This window comes from Rhinoraja longicauda, chromosome 15 (genome assembly GCF_053455715.1).
Source record: "Rhinoraja longicauda isolate Sanriku21f chromosome 15, sRhiLon1.1, whole genome shotgun sequence".
NCBI lineage: Eukaryota > Metazoa > Chordata > Chondrichthyes > Rajiformes > Arhynchobatidae > Rhinoraja > Rhinoraja longicauda.
Genome location: NC_135967.1, coordinates 48,739,996 through 48,754,996, shown reverse-complemented (window position 1 = coordinate 48,754,996; position 15,001 = coordinate 48,739,996). Strand labels below are relative to the sequence as shown.

Sequence of the window (15,001 nt, the reverse complement as noted above, 5' to 3'; positions counted from 1 at the left end):
TCTGCTCAGCACTGATAAACTTCATCTAAAGCAAGGTTACACTGACCGACATGAGGCAGCCCACAGTGAAAGTAAACCATCAACTCCAGGTCAAGCCCCACCTGAATTACCACATCTGGGCCTCCAGTTACTGAAACAGACACAAAGTGCTGGAGTAACTCAGCAGGTTAGAGTTTCTCCAGAGATGCTGCCTGACGTGCTGAGCTACTCCAGCACTTTGTGTCTATCTTTGGTATAAGCCAGCATCTGCAGTTCCTTGTTTCTACCCACAGCACGGAACCCGCGATTTGGGCGGTCACGATGGCACAGCGGTAGAGTTGCTGCCTTTGAGCGCTTGCAGCGCCAGAGACCCGGGATCGATCCTAACTACAGGTGCTGCCTGTACGGAGTTTGTACGTTCTTTTGTTGAAAGACTGGAGCGGCTAGGCTTGTATACACTGGAATTTAGAAGGATAAGAGGGGATCTTATTGAAAAACATAAGATTATTAAGGGGTTGAACACATTAGAGGCAGGAAACATGTTCCCAATGTTGGGGGAGTCCAGAACAAGGGGCCACAGTTTAAGAATAAGGGGTAGGCCATTTAGAACGGAGATCAGGAAAAACCTTTTCAGTCAGAGAGTTGTAAATCTATGGAATTCTCTGCCTCAGAAGGCAGTGGAGGCCAATTCTCTGAATGCATTCAAGAGAGAGCTAGATAGAGCTCTTAAGGATAGCGGAGTCAGGGGGTATGGGGAGAAGGCAGGAACGGGGTACTGATTGAGAATGATCAGCCATGATCACATTGAATGGTGGTGCTGGTTCGAAGGGCCGAATGGCCTACTCCTGCACCTATTGTCTATTGTTCTCCCAGTGACCGCGTGGGTTTTCTCTGAGATCTTCAGTTTCCTCCCACACTCCAAAGACATACAGGTTTGCAGGTTAATAGGCTTGAGTTTGAATACTTTATATGATTGTAAATTGTCCCTCGTGTGTGTAGGTTTGTGTTAATGTGCAGGGATCGCTGGTCGGTGTGGACTCGGTGGGCCAGAGGGCATGTTTCCACGCTGTATCTCTAAACTAAACTACTCCTAAGTTACAAGTTGGCGCAGGCATCATGTAAAGCTACTTACTAAGTGTACCTTTCCATTTCAGGTTTTGCTCTTGCACTTCTGCCAACACCTGCCCTTCCTCCCACCCATTAGAATGGGGGAAGAGTACCAGAACTGTAATCTTTGCAACCTACCGTGACATTTGCTCAAGTCTGATAACTTTGTATACCTGCATTACATACCTTGGTCGAGATAATGATCTTTGCTGGAGACCTAGGGGAGAGGAAAAAAAAAACAAAGACATTATTCTGACAGTTTAACAATTGAGGTATCTTAATTTTACAGCCATTAGTAACCACAACTACACAAGTTTTCCAGAAATATTTCTGCTTTCGTTGCCGTAAGCATAGAGAGAACAAATAGACATCAGTAACTTTCTTGCTGATCATTGCTTGGCCTCCATAGATGCTGCTCAACCTGCTGAGTTCCTCCAGCAGTTATTTTTAATCCACATTCCAACATCTGTCTTAATAAATGACATCAGTTGTTACACTGTGATCTTCCTTACTGAAATCGGAGTTCTCCAAAATTGCAAGGAAGGCTTCTGAAGGAACACTTATTTCAAACATTGCAAAACAAATTATTGAAAGTGGTTGCCAATCTTGCTAAATATAGTTCCACCTCAACAAATTGATTCTGATTTGCATAGGCTAAGTCAGCTACAATGAAGCATGGAATTGTAAAGTAAAATTGACAGGATCGTTAATGAGTGCATGCAATAGACTAACCAATCCTTTGTTAGCACTTTACACTGAGAAAACAATATCAGTGAGTAAGATGACAAGAGGCTAGACGATTTAGCCCTTGCTTCCACTAAAACCTTTCATTTTTCCTTCCTCAGAATCTAAATGGTTGGAATTTTTGATTAAAAACCCCCCCTGCGGAATACTCTCCGAGTGCTGAACCATTGCATGGCATATCCTCAAAGCACAGGAAGCCTCTTATTAGTTTTAAACTCACAATATTTTTAACCGCAGCTCAAAATAAACCAATGTTTTGGATAAACCACCTCTTATTCCCCATTGTATCTTTAAATCTCTAAATCCACTCTGTTTTACCTTCCGAACCTTAAAGAATCTGAATTTTCCTGACTTTGATTCTCAACACAGTCCCCCCAATTCCAAAATTAGCCTTGTGGCCGTCTATGCGGGTTTCAGATGTGGATCTGTGCCGTCTACCTGGAGCAGCACCGAATGCATAGCTGGATGACAGTAAACGTTCTTCACAAGCAAGGCTACACCTAAATAGGCAAGACTTCAGTGATCGGTAGTAAAGAAAGTAAACTCAATGCTAGCATTTATTTCAAGAGGGCTTGTATACAAAAACAGGGATCTAATGCTGAGGCTCTATAAGGCACTGTTAAATCAGCATTCGGAATATTGTGAGCAATTATGGGCCCCATATCTGAGGAAGGATGTGCTGGCTCTGGAGAGGATCCAGAGGAGGTTTATAAGAATGATCCAAGGAATGAGTAGGTTAACCTATGATGAGCGTTTGACGGCACTGGGCCTGTACTCGCTGGAGTTTAGAAGAATGAGGGGGGACCTCATTGAAACATACAGAATAGTGATAGGTTTAGAGAGAGTGGATGTGGAGAGGATGTTTCCACTAGTGGGAGAGTCTAGGAGCAAAGAGGTCCTTCTGCAGTTGTACAGGGCCCTTGTGAGACTGCACCTGGAGTACTGTGTGCAGTTTTGGTCTCCAAATTTGAGGAAGGATATTCTTGCTATTGACGGCGTGCAGCGTAGGTTTACTAGGTTAATTCCCGGAATGGCGGGACTGTCATATGTTGAAAGACTGGAGCGACTAGGCTTGTATACACTGGAATTTAGAAGGATGAGAGGGGATCTTATCGAAACGTATAAGATTATTAAGGGGTTGGACACATTAGAGGCAGGAAACATGTTCCCAATGTTGGGGGAGTCCAGAACCAGGGGCCACAGTTTAAGAATAAGGGGTAGGCCATTTAGAACAGAGATGAGGAAAAACTTTTTCAGTCAGAGAGTTGTGAATCTGTGGAATTCTCTGCCTCAGAGGGCAGTGCAGGCCAAGTCTCTGAATACATTCAAGAGAGAGCTAGATAGAGCTCTTAAGGATAGCGGAGTCAGGGGGTATGGGGAGAAAGCAGGAACGGGGTACTGATTGAGAATGATCAGCCATGATCACATTGAATGGCGGTGCTGGCTCGAAGGGCCGAATGGCCTACTCCTACACCTATTGTCTATGTCATTGCCTCAGAATTAAAGGACGTCCTTTTAGGAAGGAGATGAGGATAAATTTTCTTTAGTCAGAGAGTGGTGAATCCGTGGAATTATTTGCCACAGACGGCTGTGGAGGCCGTTAGTGGATATTTTTGTAAGGCAGAGATAGATAGATTCTTGATTGGTACAGGTGTCAGAGGTTATGGGGAGAAGGCAGGAGAATGGGGTTCGGATGGAGAGATCGATCAGCCATGATGGAATGGCGGATTTGACATGATGGGTTGAATGACCTAATTCTATTCCTATCCCTTATGCCCTTATACCAGACTATTACCTCCATGGCAGCCCCCAGCTGCATCACTATAGCTGTGCCCCCAAGTGTTGTACAACTTTGCTATTGCAAAGCTCTTCCCATTTTGACAATGGAGCACAGACTTTGTTCCGTTGTTCACCTGCACCTTCAGCAGCTGGACCTATGAGTTGTGAAGCTGTGAACCGTTTCCCAAATATTTATACGTCTCCACGTCTCTCCACCCCATCCCCTCCAATTTTACACTGATTATTATCACAGTATTATTCACACAGATCCACAATGCTCAATCATACAGACAGTATGAAGCAGACATTGAGAAGTGAAAGTGCAAATATGTGCAATTGAGAGTCACCTGGAATTACCTGGTTATTATCTAAAATTGAGTTTGTTAACTTGGTGTTATTTATTCTTTGGCACTTATTTCAAAGCAGAAGCATGTATGCATAGATTAACATGTGAAGAAATTATGATTGGACTGTTGGGGGGAGGGGGCGGGAAGGTTTAGGGTGGAATAAACTAATGTTCAAAGATAAATTATTCCATTACACAACATTGTATTCAAACTTTTTCTAATAAATTTCAGGGCATTTTAAACTGCAATCCGCGTCATACATCGGCTTAATGGCACACAGCAAGATTACATACCCAGCAAGATAAACATGAAAACACGTTTAATTTGAAAGCTCAAGTTTTCCTCCTTCATGCCCAACACGGCTAGGTATCATTCAATCCCTGATACCCCAAGCCCATCATATAAATCACTGGAGATTAGTGGAAATAATTTGTATTCAAGAAATACAATTTGTATTCCAGAAATACAAACCAGACATCCTTTCGGCCTAGTGAGGTTTCACCAAACTATCCATGCTAAACTTTCTTTACCCTTTCACATTTCATTGTTTTACACTACACAACATTAAAATCAATTTGAAGATTAGATACAAAATGCTGGAGTCACTCAGCAGGACACTCAGATGAACTGAAGACTCACCCGTTCCTTCTGTCCAGAGATGCTGCCTGATCCGCTGAGTTACTCCAGCATTTTAGATCTATCTTTGGTGTAAGCCAGCACCTGCAGTTCCTTCCTTCACATTAAAATCAATTCAGTGGGTCAGGCAGCATCTCTGGAGAACATGAATAGGTGACATTTCAGGTCATCGTTATCTGCCCATGCTCTCCAGAGAAGCTGCCGGAACCACTGAGTTACTCCTTCGCTTTGTGTCTTTCTTTGGTAAGCCAGTATCTGCAGTTCTTCATCTTCATTAAAATCGATTCCTCCTCCTAATGCCTACCATTTGTATTGGCAGTGGATTATATGATGCCCCTTTTCTTTGCATCACTAGTAATGAAATAGATGACAAATAAAATATAGCAAAAATAAGCTCAAACCAAAACCACTGAGTTACTCCAGCGCATTGCGTCTGTTTTCAATACAATACTTATTTTGGCAGTATTTAAATGGTATGGTGCAGAAAAGCAATAAGGCGCAGAAGTGGAGACACTTGCAGGTATGACAAGATTGGGTTAACTGGCTGCTACCAAAAGTTGGCTATGGGCCTGCACTTGCAAATCCTGTAGTGCCCAAGGTCAAGGCACCATTCTGGCAAAGCCTGACTCCGTGTACATAACACTAAGAAAGGCAGCACTATCAAATTACTAGGCAACAGACTATTTCAAGTTGAAATTTTCAACCACTGACCTTGCAACCCGTTTGTTTAACCATTACACTTGAACAATAACCCAATTAAATTCTTAAGAACTATTCTGAAGGTTTTGACACATTTTGCCAAAAAACAGATGATAAATTCCTGCAAAATTCATCGAAATACAAGACCTGCAAAAACAAAACCAAGCAAATCTTTGGGGTCTGTCAGAGTTCATCAGCATCCGAGCCCATCTGAGCATGTACATCTTGTGTTACACTTGCAACAATGGTGGTCACCCACTTCTCTCCCACCCAGCTGGCCACCTGATGAAACCAATAGTCCAAGTGGCCAAACCAAGTTGAAGATAAATGTGCAAATTGATTTTAAGCCCCTGCCCTACAATGGACATGGGCTTGTAATAAGGGGAGGTATCAAGTAGCTCCAAGTTTGAATAGAGAGGGCCCTAGACAGGGCTTAGAGAAGGAATTGGAGAGAAGTAATGGGTGACATTTCGAGTCGAGATCCCTCTTCCCCGACTGTTTGAAGAAGGGTCCCGAACCGAAACGTCACCCACTCCTTCTATCCAGAGATGCTGCCTGGCCCGCTGAGTCATTCCAGCATTTTGTGTCTATCTTCAGTGTAAACCAGCATCTGCAGTTCCTTCCTACCCATATATTTTAATCTTTTAAGTTTGAATAGATAAGCCATGATATTACACAAATGATAACGTAACTAATATTTGTTAACTTACCCAGCACTAAATGTGACACGATTATAACCAAGAGAACACTCTGTCTCCCCAGTGGCCACGTCTGACTATCAGATTACCTCCCTCCAATACCTGAACTTCTCATCAATGTCACCAAGTCTCACAGCTGTCAACCAAAAGAGTTTCAACTCTGGCCTTTTAAAAATAATTCTCAGTGTTTTTCAAAATGACACAGGACCAAGCAACATGTTAAAACCCAAAAAATGAGTTTTGCTTTGGTATTTTAACAAAGCAATTCTTGATTTTAAAAAGTTGCCACACTGCACAACTGTTTTGTAATCCATAACTGAATAAAATCTCAAGTAATTTTACAACAGCACGTTGGCTTTCAATGCAAGAGGATTGGAGTATCGGAGTAAATACACCTTGCAACAACAATGCAGGGCCTTGACGGGTCTTTACCTGGGATACCGTGTGCAGTCTCGGTCTTTTTATCCAGGAAAAGGATATTCAGGATCAACGTCATAAAGGAAATGTAGATAGGCTCGTGGATGACAGGGCCATTTGTATGAGGAGCAATTATCAACTATGTCTCTGGTCACTACAGTTTAGAAGGACAAAAGAGGATCTTATTGATGAGAAAAAAAATCTTACAGGCCTAAATGTTAGTGTGGCATGATGGCTCAACGGTTGAGTTGCTGCCTTACAGCGTCAGAGACCCGGGTTCGATCCTGACTACGGGTGCTGTCTGTAGGAAGTTTGTACCTTCCTTTCTCCATGACCTGTGTGGATTCTCTCTGGAATCTGCAGTTTTCTCGCACACTCCAAAGACGTACAGGTTTGTAGGTTAATTGGCTTGGTAAAATATTGTCCCTAGTGTGCAGGATAGCGTCAGTGTGCGGGGATGACTGGAGGCCGGGCAACATGCTTGGGTGTTTCCACCATTTGCTGTGTTTACTCCCAGGCACAATCATCCTCCTAAACCAAACTGCTTCCACAGTCTCTCCCTGCTTCAAAGTCAACCTTGGGAACCCGCACATGCTAACCTGTGATCTTAGCAACCTTTCCCATCCTGCACTCCCCTCCACCCAGAATCACCTGCCTCCCAGCACACCTCTGAATGCTTGTTTATGCTAAAACCTACATCGGTAACGACGAAACTGGTTGCAACCAAAACCAATATAAGCTGACCATATCATTGTGGGCCGAAAGGCCTGTTCCTGTGCTGTCCAGCCCTCTGTACCATCTATCATAACTCCGGGTGCCCACAAGCCATGTACAAAATCACGAGGGGAATAAATCAGGTTAATACACAGAGTAGAGGAATCAAGAACCAGAGGACATAGGTTTAAAGTGAGGGGGGGGATTAATAGGAACCTAAAGGGAAACTTTTTTTTAAACAGAAAAGACGGCGGGTGTATGGAACGAACTGTTGGAGGAGGTAGTTGAGGCAGTTACTATCGCAACGTTTAAGAAACATTTAGACAGGTACATGGATAGGACAGGTTTGGAGGGATATGGGCCAAAAGCAGGCAGGTGGGACTAGTGTAGATGGGACATGTTGGTCGATGTGGGGCAATTGGTGCTAAGAGCCTGCTTCCATGCTGCATGACTGTGGCTCAGCCAAAGAAGCAGGGCAGTCACTTTGCCTTAGGCAACGTTGCACAAACAGTAACAAGAAACATCAAGTTAATTTGATGAGTATATACCGACCTGCAGAACCCTGTTAAGAATCCAAGTTGTTTATGATCCATCATTATTTTAATGGAAGTAGTCTTAAGTATGGTAACATGCTAAAAATAGATCCAAAATTAACTCTGCAGTCAAGACTGAGCTTAACGCCTGATTCACTGCCCAAATAACGCCTCTGCCTTGGTTACTCCTGCTGGGGAGGGCCACTGTGTGCCAACACAACCCAACCTCCACTGGTGCGTAGGAAGGAAATGCAGACACAAAATGCTGGAGTAACTCAGCAGGACAGGCAGCATCTCTGGAGAGAAGGAATGGGTGACGTTTCGGGTCGAGACCCTTCTTCAGACTGATCAACTGGTGTAAACCAGTTCAGACTCCACTGGTGTGGTCCAAGCCACAACAGGGCGTCGGGTAGTGCAATGAGAAACTATAATCTTCCCAGCTTTATCAAAAAACATTTCCAGCTGTAAACACTGTAATGGATACTTAATACTGAAAGAGACCGTTAAAATATTGGAATTGAAAAAAAAATGAAATCGACTAAAACCGTGGCATAAAATATCAATAACATTGCTCCTGACATGCATCCTAGCGCAATCCTACCTCCCCACCAAAATGCAAGGGCATTTTACCCTGCACTGGGGCAGAACATTGCTGGTTAAAGGAACAATTCTCCATGCATCGCTGAGCCATTCCTGACATTGAAGCGCTCTGACTGAATCAAGTTTCCAGATCCATTAGCGGGTCTGCCACTTGAGTGTGTGACCGTGCGTGCACAAATGTCCCGCACTTCTGCTCTTCACATGGCTGAACACCACCAAATCTCTCTGGAACCATCAGCATAAACCGCTAACATTGTGCTTGTTTCTACAAATTTCATCCAAATTCAATTAAAAGAAAACCAAATCTACCTCACGTACCTCATCCCAGCTGGAGTTGTATCCAAACTCATTTATCTCAAGGCATCCTTCTATGGATCCAAACGACACATTTTTGCATGAATTACAGTCCTGAAACTTTATGGAATTTCACTCAAAACAGCCAAAGCTTTCAAATAATGTTTACAGGGCAGGCTGCAACCTCAAGGACCATTTGTGATAACCATTTTCCAGGTCCTGCCAGCACAAGACAGCATGCCTACCAAATTGCATCTCCAAACTCCTGGACCTTGGACTCTACAACCCAACAGGATCCATGGCTTCCTGACCCATTGACCAGTCAGTGAGAACAGACCACAAAACTTCCTCTCAGGATAATTCTCAACGTTTTCTCACATGCCCTTACTATGCTCCCTATAAACTCACAACCAATCAGCCAAATTCTGCTCCAACTCCATTTACAAGTTTGCAGAAGACACTGCCAGAGCGGGCCATATGTCAAAGAATAAAGGAGACAGAGTACAAGATGGTGAGAGAGAGAGCTCAGTAGCATGGTGTCGATAACAGCCTCCCGCTACATGTCAGCAAATGGCCATCGACATCAGACAGCGGGGTGGGACACACACCCCAGTCTCCAACAATGGAGTGCAGGTTGAGATGGCTGAGAGCTTCTAGCTTCTCAGGGTAAATATTACCAGTGTGTCACGCACCAACCACATTGACACAATGGCCAACCCTGCTTCTTGCTCAGAAGGGAGTTTGGCATATCTCCAATAATTCTTATCAATTCCTAATGATGCATCATACAAAGCATCCTATCTGGATGCATCACAACTGCTCTGCACAAGACCACAAAATATTGCAGAGAGTTGTAAACACAGCACAGCCCATCACACAGACCCAATCTATACATCATCGCAGAACAACAGTAAGCAAAATACAACTCACACCCTGGCATTCTCTCTTCCATTGGACAGAGTAGACAGAAGTTTGAAAGCATGTACCACAAGATTGAAGAGCTTCTTTCCTCCTGTTTAGACTCTTGTACAAACCTCTTGTAGGCCAAGGAGGTTGTCCAATCTTACAATCTACCTCTTTGTAGCCCTTGACTTTTTGTTATTTGTACTGTCTCTGAAACATGTAACGTTACATTCTGCCCCTGTTTATTTTCTGTTTTGCACGACCTCATGTACACATGTGCAGTATGATTTTACTGGATAGCATGCATTAGGAGGGAGAGACAGATCAGCCATTATTGAATAGCGGAGTGGACTTGATGGGCCGAATGGCCTAATTCTACTCCTATTCCTTATGACATTACCTTAATCATCTTTTTCACTATATCCCAACAATAAAGTTCGATAACATTAATTGGCAATATTTTTTGGAATGTTCTGCATTTCATCCTAATCCCAAAAAAAGTTATTTCATAGCGAATGGTCGGGCCCTGGGGACTGTTGTAGAACTGAGGAAAATAGTACAGGTGCACAGTGGCAAAGGCTTTTGGTACATCAGAGAGCTGTAAATCTGTGGAATTCTCTGCCTCAGAAGGCAGTGGAGGCCAATTCTCGGGATGCTTTCCAGAGAGAGCTAGATAGAGCTCTTAAAGATAGCGGAGTCAGGGGGTATGGGGAGGGGGCAGGAACGGGGTACTGATTGAGAATGATCAGCCATAATCACATTGAATGGTGGTGCTGGATGGCCTACTCCTGCACCTATTGTATACATTGGCCTTCATCAGTTAGGGCATTGAGTATAAAAGTTGGGATGTGATGTGATGACATTGGTGAGGCTGCATTTGGAGTTTTGTGTTCAGTTTTGGTCACCCTATCGGAAGGAAAGACACAAAAAGCTGGAGTTACTGACATCTCTGGAGAGAAGGAATGGGTGGCGTTTCCGGTCGAGACCCTTTTTCCGGGGGTGAGGTTGGAGTAGGTAAGGGGAGTGGAAAAGTTAGGAAGGATGTGGTCAAGCTGGAAGGAGTGTGGAGATGATTTACAAGGATGTTGGCAGGACTCGAGGCCCTGAGCTATATGGAGAGGATGGTCAGGCTAGGACTTTATTCCCAAGGGCGGTGGCGACTCAGGGGTGATTGTACAGAGGTATAAAAAATCATGAGGGAAATTGATAGGGCAAATGCAGTCTTTTGCGTTTTAGGAGAGGGGAATCAAGAACAAGGACATTGGTTTAAGATGAGAGGGGAAAGATTTAATAGGAACTGAAGGGGAACATTCGGTCGACAAATGGAACAAGCTGCCAGAGGTAGTTGAGGATAAGTACAATAACAACACTTTAAAAAAAAGTTTAGTTTAGAGATACAGCACGGAAACAGGCCCTTCGGCCCACCGGGTCTGCGCTGACCAGCGATCCCCGCATATTAACACTATCCTACACCTACTGGGGACCATTTTTACATTTACCAAGCCAATTAACCTACAAACCTGTACGTCTTTGGAGTGCGGGAGGAAACCGAAGATCTCGGAGAAAGCCCACGCAGTCACGGGGAGAACGTACAAACTCCGTACAGAGACACGTAGTCAGGATCGAACCAGGGTCTCCTGGCGCTGCATTCGCTGCAAGGCAGCAACTCTACCGCTGCACCACCGTGCCGCAGTTAAATGACACCTGGACAGGTAAATGGATTGGAAAGGTTTAGATGGAAATGGACCAAATGCAGGCAAATGCTGTATGACACCAACTGCATAATGTCGTGAAAGAGCTGCATAATGTCAAGTGAAAGAGAAGAGTACATTCCTGGTACAGTAGTCTGGTTTCTGATGACTTTGGCAGAGGATGGTCCGTGCCACAGTGCCATTAAACACTCTCCCCAACTCATGAGGAACCGTTTCCCGATGGGCCTTAATACCAGGCAGCCTCTCTCCAGCAGGTTGAACAATGTGCGTAAACAGCTACTGATAATTTTTGAAGGAGGAACCGTTTTCAAGTCTGGCTCTGCAAACTCTTGATATCTTAGAAGAGCACTTAATGGAAACTACTAGATAACAGAAACCCTGGCCAATTTTGTTAACTGCAACACTTCTACCATTACCAAGGCTTGGATCACCCCATGAATTTCACCTGCACTGGCAAATGTTCATTTTCTTTTCACCTTTTCCAAATGAATTGTCAAAATTACCCGCATAGAAAGAAGAATCTCAACTGACAGTTTTGAAATTGAATGTACACATATTAAGGAACAAAAAGCAGAATTACAGATTTACAGAGGCAAGGGGAACAATTGTCTGAATACACCCTTTCACCAAAACGTCTGTCACATTAGATATCTTTAGTTCTAATTTAGTCACTCTTCATGCGAGGCAGTGATTATTGAAAAGTTTTTTTTTTCTATTTATAAATTACAACTAAAGTGCAAAGATGCTTAGATTTAATACTGAACAAAGAGTGGATGAGGCAGGTTTTGGGACCAAGAGGATGGGTAGTGGCTGGGTCACTTGAGGTGAACATGTGGATGGATGGCGAGGCCAAGTGGACTGAGAAGTGGGGAGGGAGGGTAGAGACGGGCGTGGGGATCCAAGAACCCAAAATTATGGAGAGGTGGGGGAAGAATGAGTGATGGGGGGGGTGATTGATGACGGGGGGGGGGTTGAGAATGGGGGGGGGAGTAATGAGGGGGTGGTTCAGTGATGAGGGGGAATTATTGATGGGGGTTGTGAAAAGGGGGATTAGTGATGGGGGTTTGAGCATGAGGGGGGGTGAGTGATGAGGTGGGGGGGGATTGTGATGAGTGGAGGGCGGGAAGGGGGGGATTGTGATGAGTGGAGAGCGGAAAGGGGGGGATTGTGATGAGGGGGGTGAGTGATGAGATGAGGGGGATTGTGATGAGGGGAAGGGGAAGGGGGGGATTGTGATGAGGGGAAGGGGAAGGGGAAGGGGGGGATTGTGATGAGGGGGGTGAGTGATGAGATGGGGGGGGATTGTGATGAGGGGAAGGGGGGGATTGTGATGAGGGGAAGGGGGAGTGATGAGGAGGATGTGTGGATGGGTAGGGGGTGGTTGAGGGTCACCTTTACACAGCCCAGGGATCTGTCCATCTTGTGCACCACTCCCCACCCTGGACTTTGCCCCACTTTCCTCCTCCGCACCCCTCCCTCCCCCCCTCCTCCCAACTCATCCTCCCTCCCCCACCAACCGACACTCATCCCCAACACCTCCCCAACCCTGACACTCATCCCCCATCCCCCCCAACCCTGACACTCATCCCTAACACCCCCCCCCAACCCTGACACTCATCCTCACCCCCCCAACCCTGACACTCACCCCCATTCCCCCCCAACCTTGACACTCATCCTCCCTCCCCCCCCAACCCTGACACTCATCCCCAACACCCCCCCAACCCTGACACTCATCCCCCATCCCCCCCAACCCTGACACTCATCCCCAACACCCCCCCCAACCCTGACACTCATCCTCACTCCCCAACCCTGACACTCACCCTCACTCCCCCAACCCTGACACTCACCCCCCATGCCCCCCCAACCCTGACACTCATCCCCATCCCCCCAACCCTGACACTCATCCTCACTCCCCCAACCCCGACACTCACCCCCATTCCCCCCCAACCCTGACATTCACCCCCATCCCCCCCCCAACCCTGACTCATCCCCATCCCCCCCAACCCTGACACTCATCCCCCATCCCCCCCCCAACCCTGACACTCACCCCCCATCCCCCCCAACCCTGACACTCACCCCCCCAACCCCCCCAATCCTGACACTCATCCCCATCCCCCCAACCGACTCATCCCCCCCAACCCTGACACTCATCCCCCATCCCCCCCCCAACCCTGACACTCATCCCCATCCCCTCCAACCCTGACACTCATCCCCCCAACCCTGACACTCACCCCCCACCCCCCCCCCAACCCTGACACTCATCCCCATCCCCCCAACCCTGACACTAATCCCCATCCCCCCCAACCGACACTCATCCCTCACCCCCCCAACCCTGACACTCATCCCCACCCCCCCAACCCTGACACTCATCCCCATCCCCCCCAACCCTGACACTCATCCCCATCCCCCCCAACCCTGACACTCATCCTCACCCCCCCAACCCTGACACTCATCCCCATCTCCCCCAACCCTGACACTCACCCCCCCAACCCTGACATTCATCCCTCACCCCCCCAACCCTGACACCCACCCCCCCCCCAACCCTGACACTCATCCTCACCCCCCCAACCCTGACACTCATCCCCACCCCCCCCAACCCTAACACTCATCCCCACCCCCCCCAACCGACACTCATCCCCATCCCCATAACCCTGACACCCACCCCCCCAACCCTGACACTCATCCCCACCCCCCCCAACCCTAACACTCATCCCCACCCCCCCAACCCTGACACTCATCCCCATCCCCATCCCCCCCAACCCTGACACTCTTCCCCATCCCCATCCCCCCCAACCCTGACACTCACCCCCCCCCAATCCTGACACTCATCCCTCACCCCCCCCAACCCTGACACTCACCCCCCCAACCCTGACACTCATCCCCATCCCCACCCCCCCCCAACCCTGACACTCACCCCCCCAACCCTGACACTCATCCCTCACCCCCCCAACCCTGACACTCTTCCCCATCCCCATCCCCCCCAACCCTGACACTCACCCCCCCCAACCCTGACACTCATCCCCATCCCCATCCCCCCCAACCCTGACACTCTTCCCCATCCCCATCCCCCCCAACCCTGACACTCACCCCCCCAACCCTGACACTCATCCCTCACCCCCCCAACCCTGACACTCTTCCCCATCCCCCCAACCCTGACACTCACCCCCCCCAACCCTGACACTCATCCCCATCCCCCCCAACCCTGACACTCACCCCCCCCAATCCTGACACTCATCCCTCACCCCCCCCAACCCTGACACTCACCCCCCCCAATCCTGACACTCATCCCTCACCCCCCCAACCCTGACACTCACCCCCCCAACCCTGACACTCATCCCCATCCCCACCCCCCCCAACCCTGACACTCTTCCCCATCCCCATCCCCCCCAACCCTGACACTCTTCCCCATCCCCATCCCCCCCAACCCTGACACTCACCCCCCCCAACCCTGACACTCATCCCCATCCCCACCCCCCCCAACCCTGACACTCTTCCCCATCCCCATCCCCCCCAACCCTGACACTCTTCCCCATCCCCATCCCCCCCAACCCTGACACTCTTCCCCATCCCCATCCCCATCCCCCCCAACCCTGACACTCTTCCCCATCCCCATCCCCCCCAACCCTGACACTCTTCCCCATCCCCACCCCCCCCAACCCTGACACTCTTCCCCATCCCCATCCCCCCCAACCCTGACACTCATCCCCATCCCCACCCCCCCCAACCCTGACACTCTTCCCCATCCCCACCCCCCCCAACCCTGACACTCTTCCCCATCCCCATCCCCCCCAACCCTGACACTCATCCCCATCCCCACCCCCCCCAACCCTGACACTCTT

At 47.8% G+C, this 15,001-nt stretch overlaps 1 protein-coding gene across 1 annotated transcript in view; it reads right to left on the bottom strand.

Annotated features, from left to right (window-relative positions):
• wdr44 (WD repeat domain 44) overlaps nt 1-15,001 on the bottom strand; it is a 62,667-nt gene that overhangs the window by 44,697 nt on the left and 2,969 nt on the right. The window contains exon 2 of the mRNA XM_078412635.1: nt 1,273-1,303. Coding sequence (XP_078268761.1) covers nt 1,273-1,303 — 31 coding nt within the window. The remainder of the gene's footprint in view (nt 1-1,272; nt 1,304-15,001) is intronic.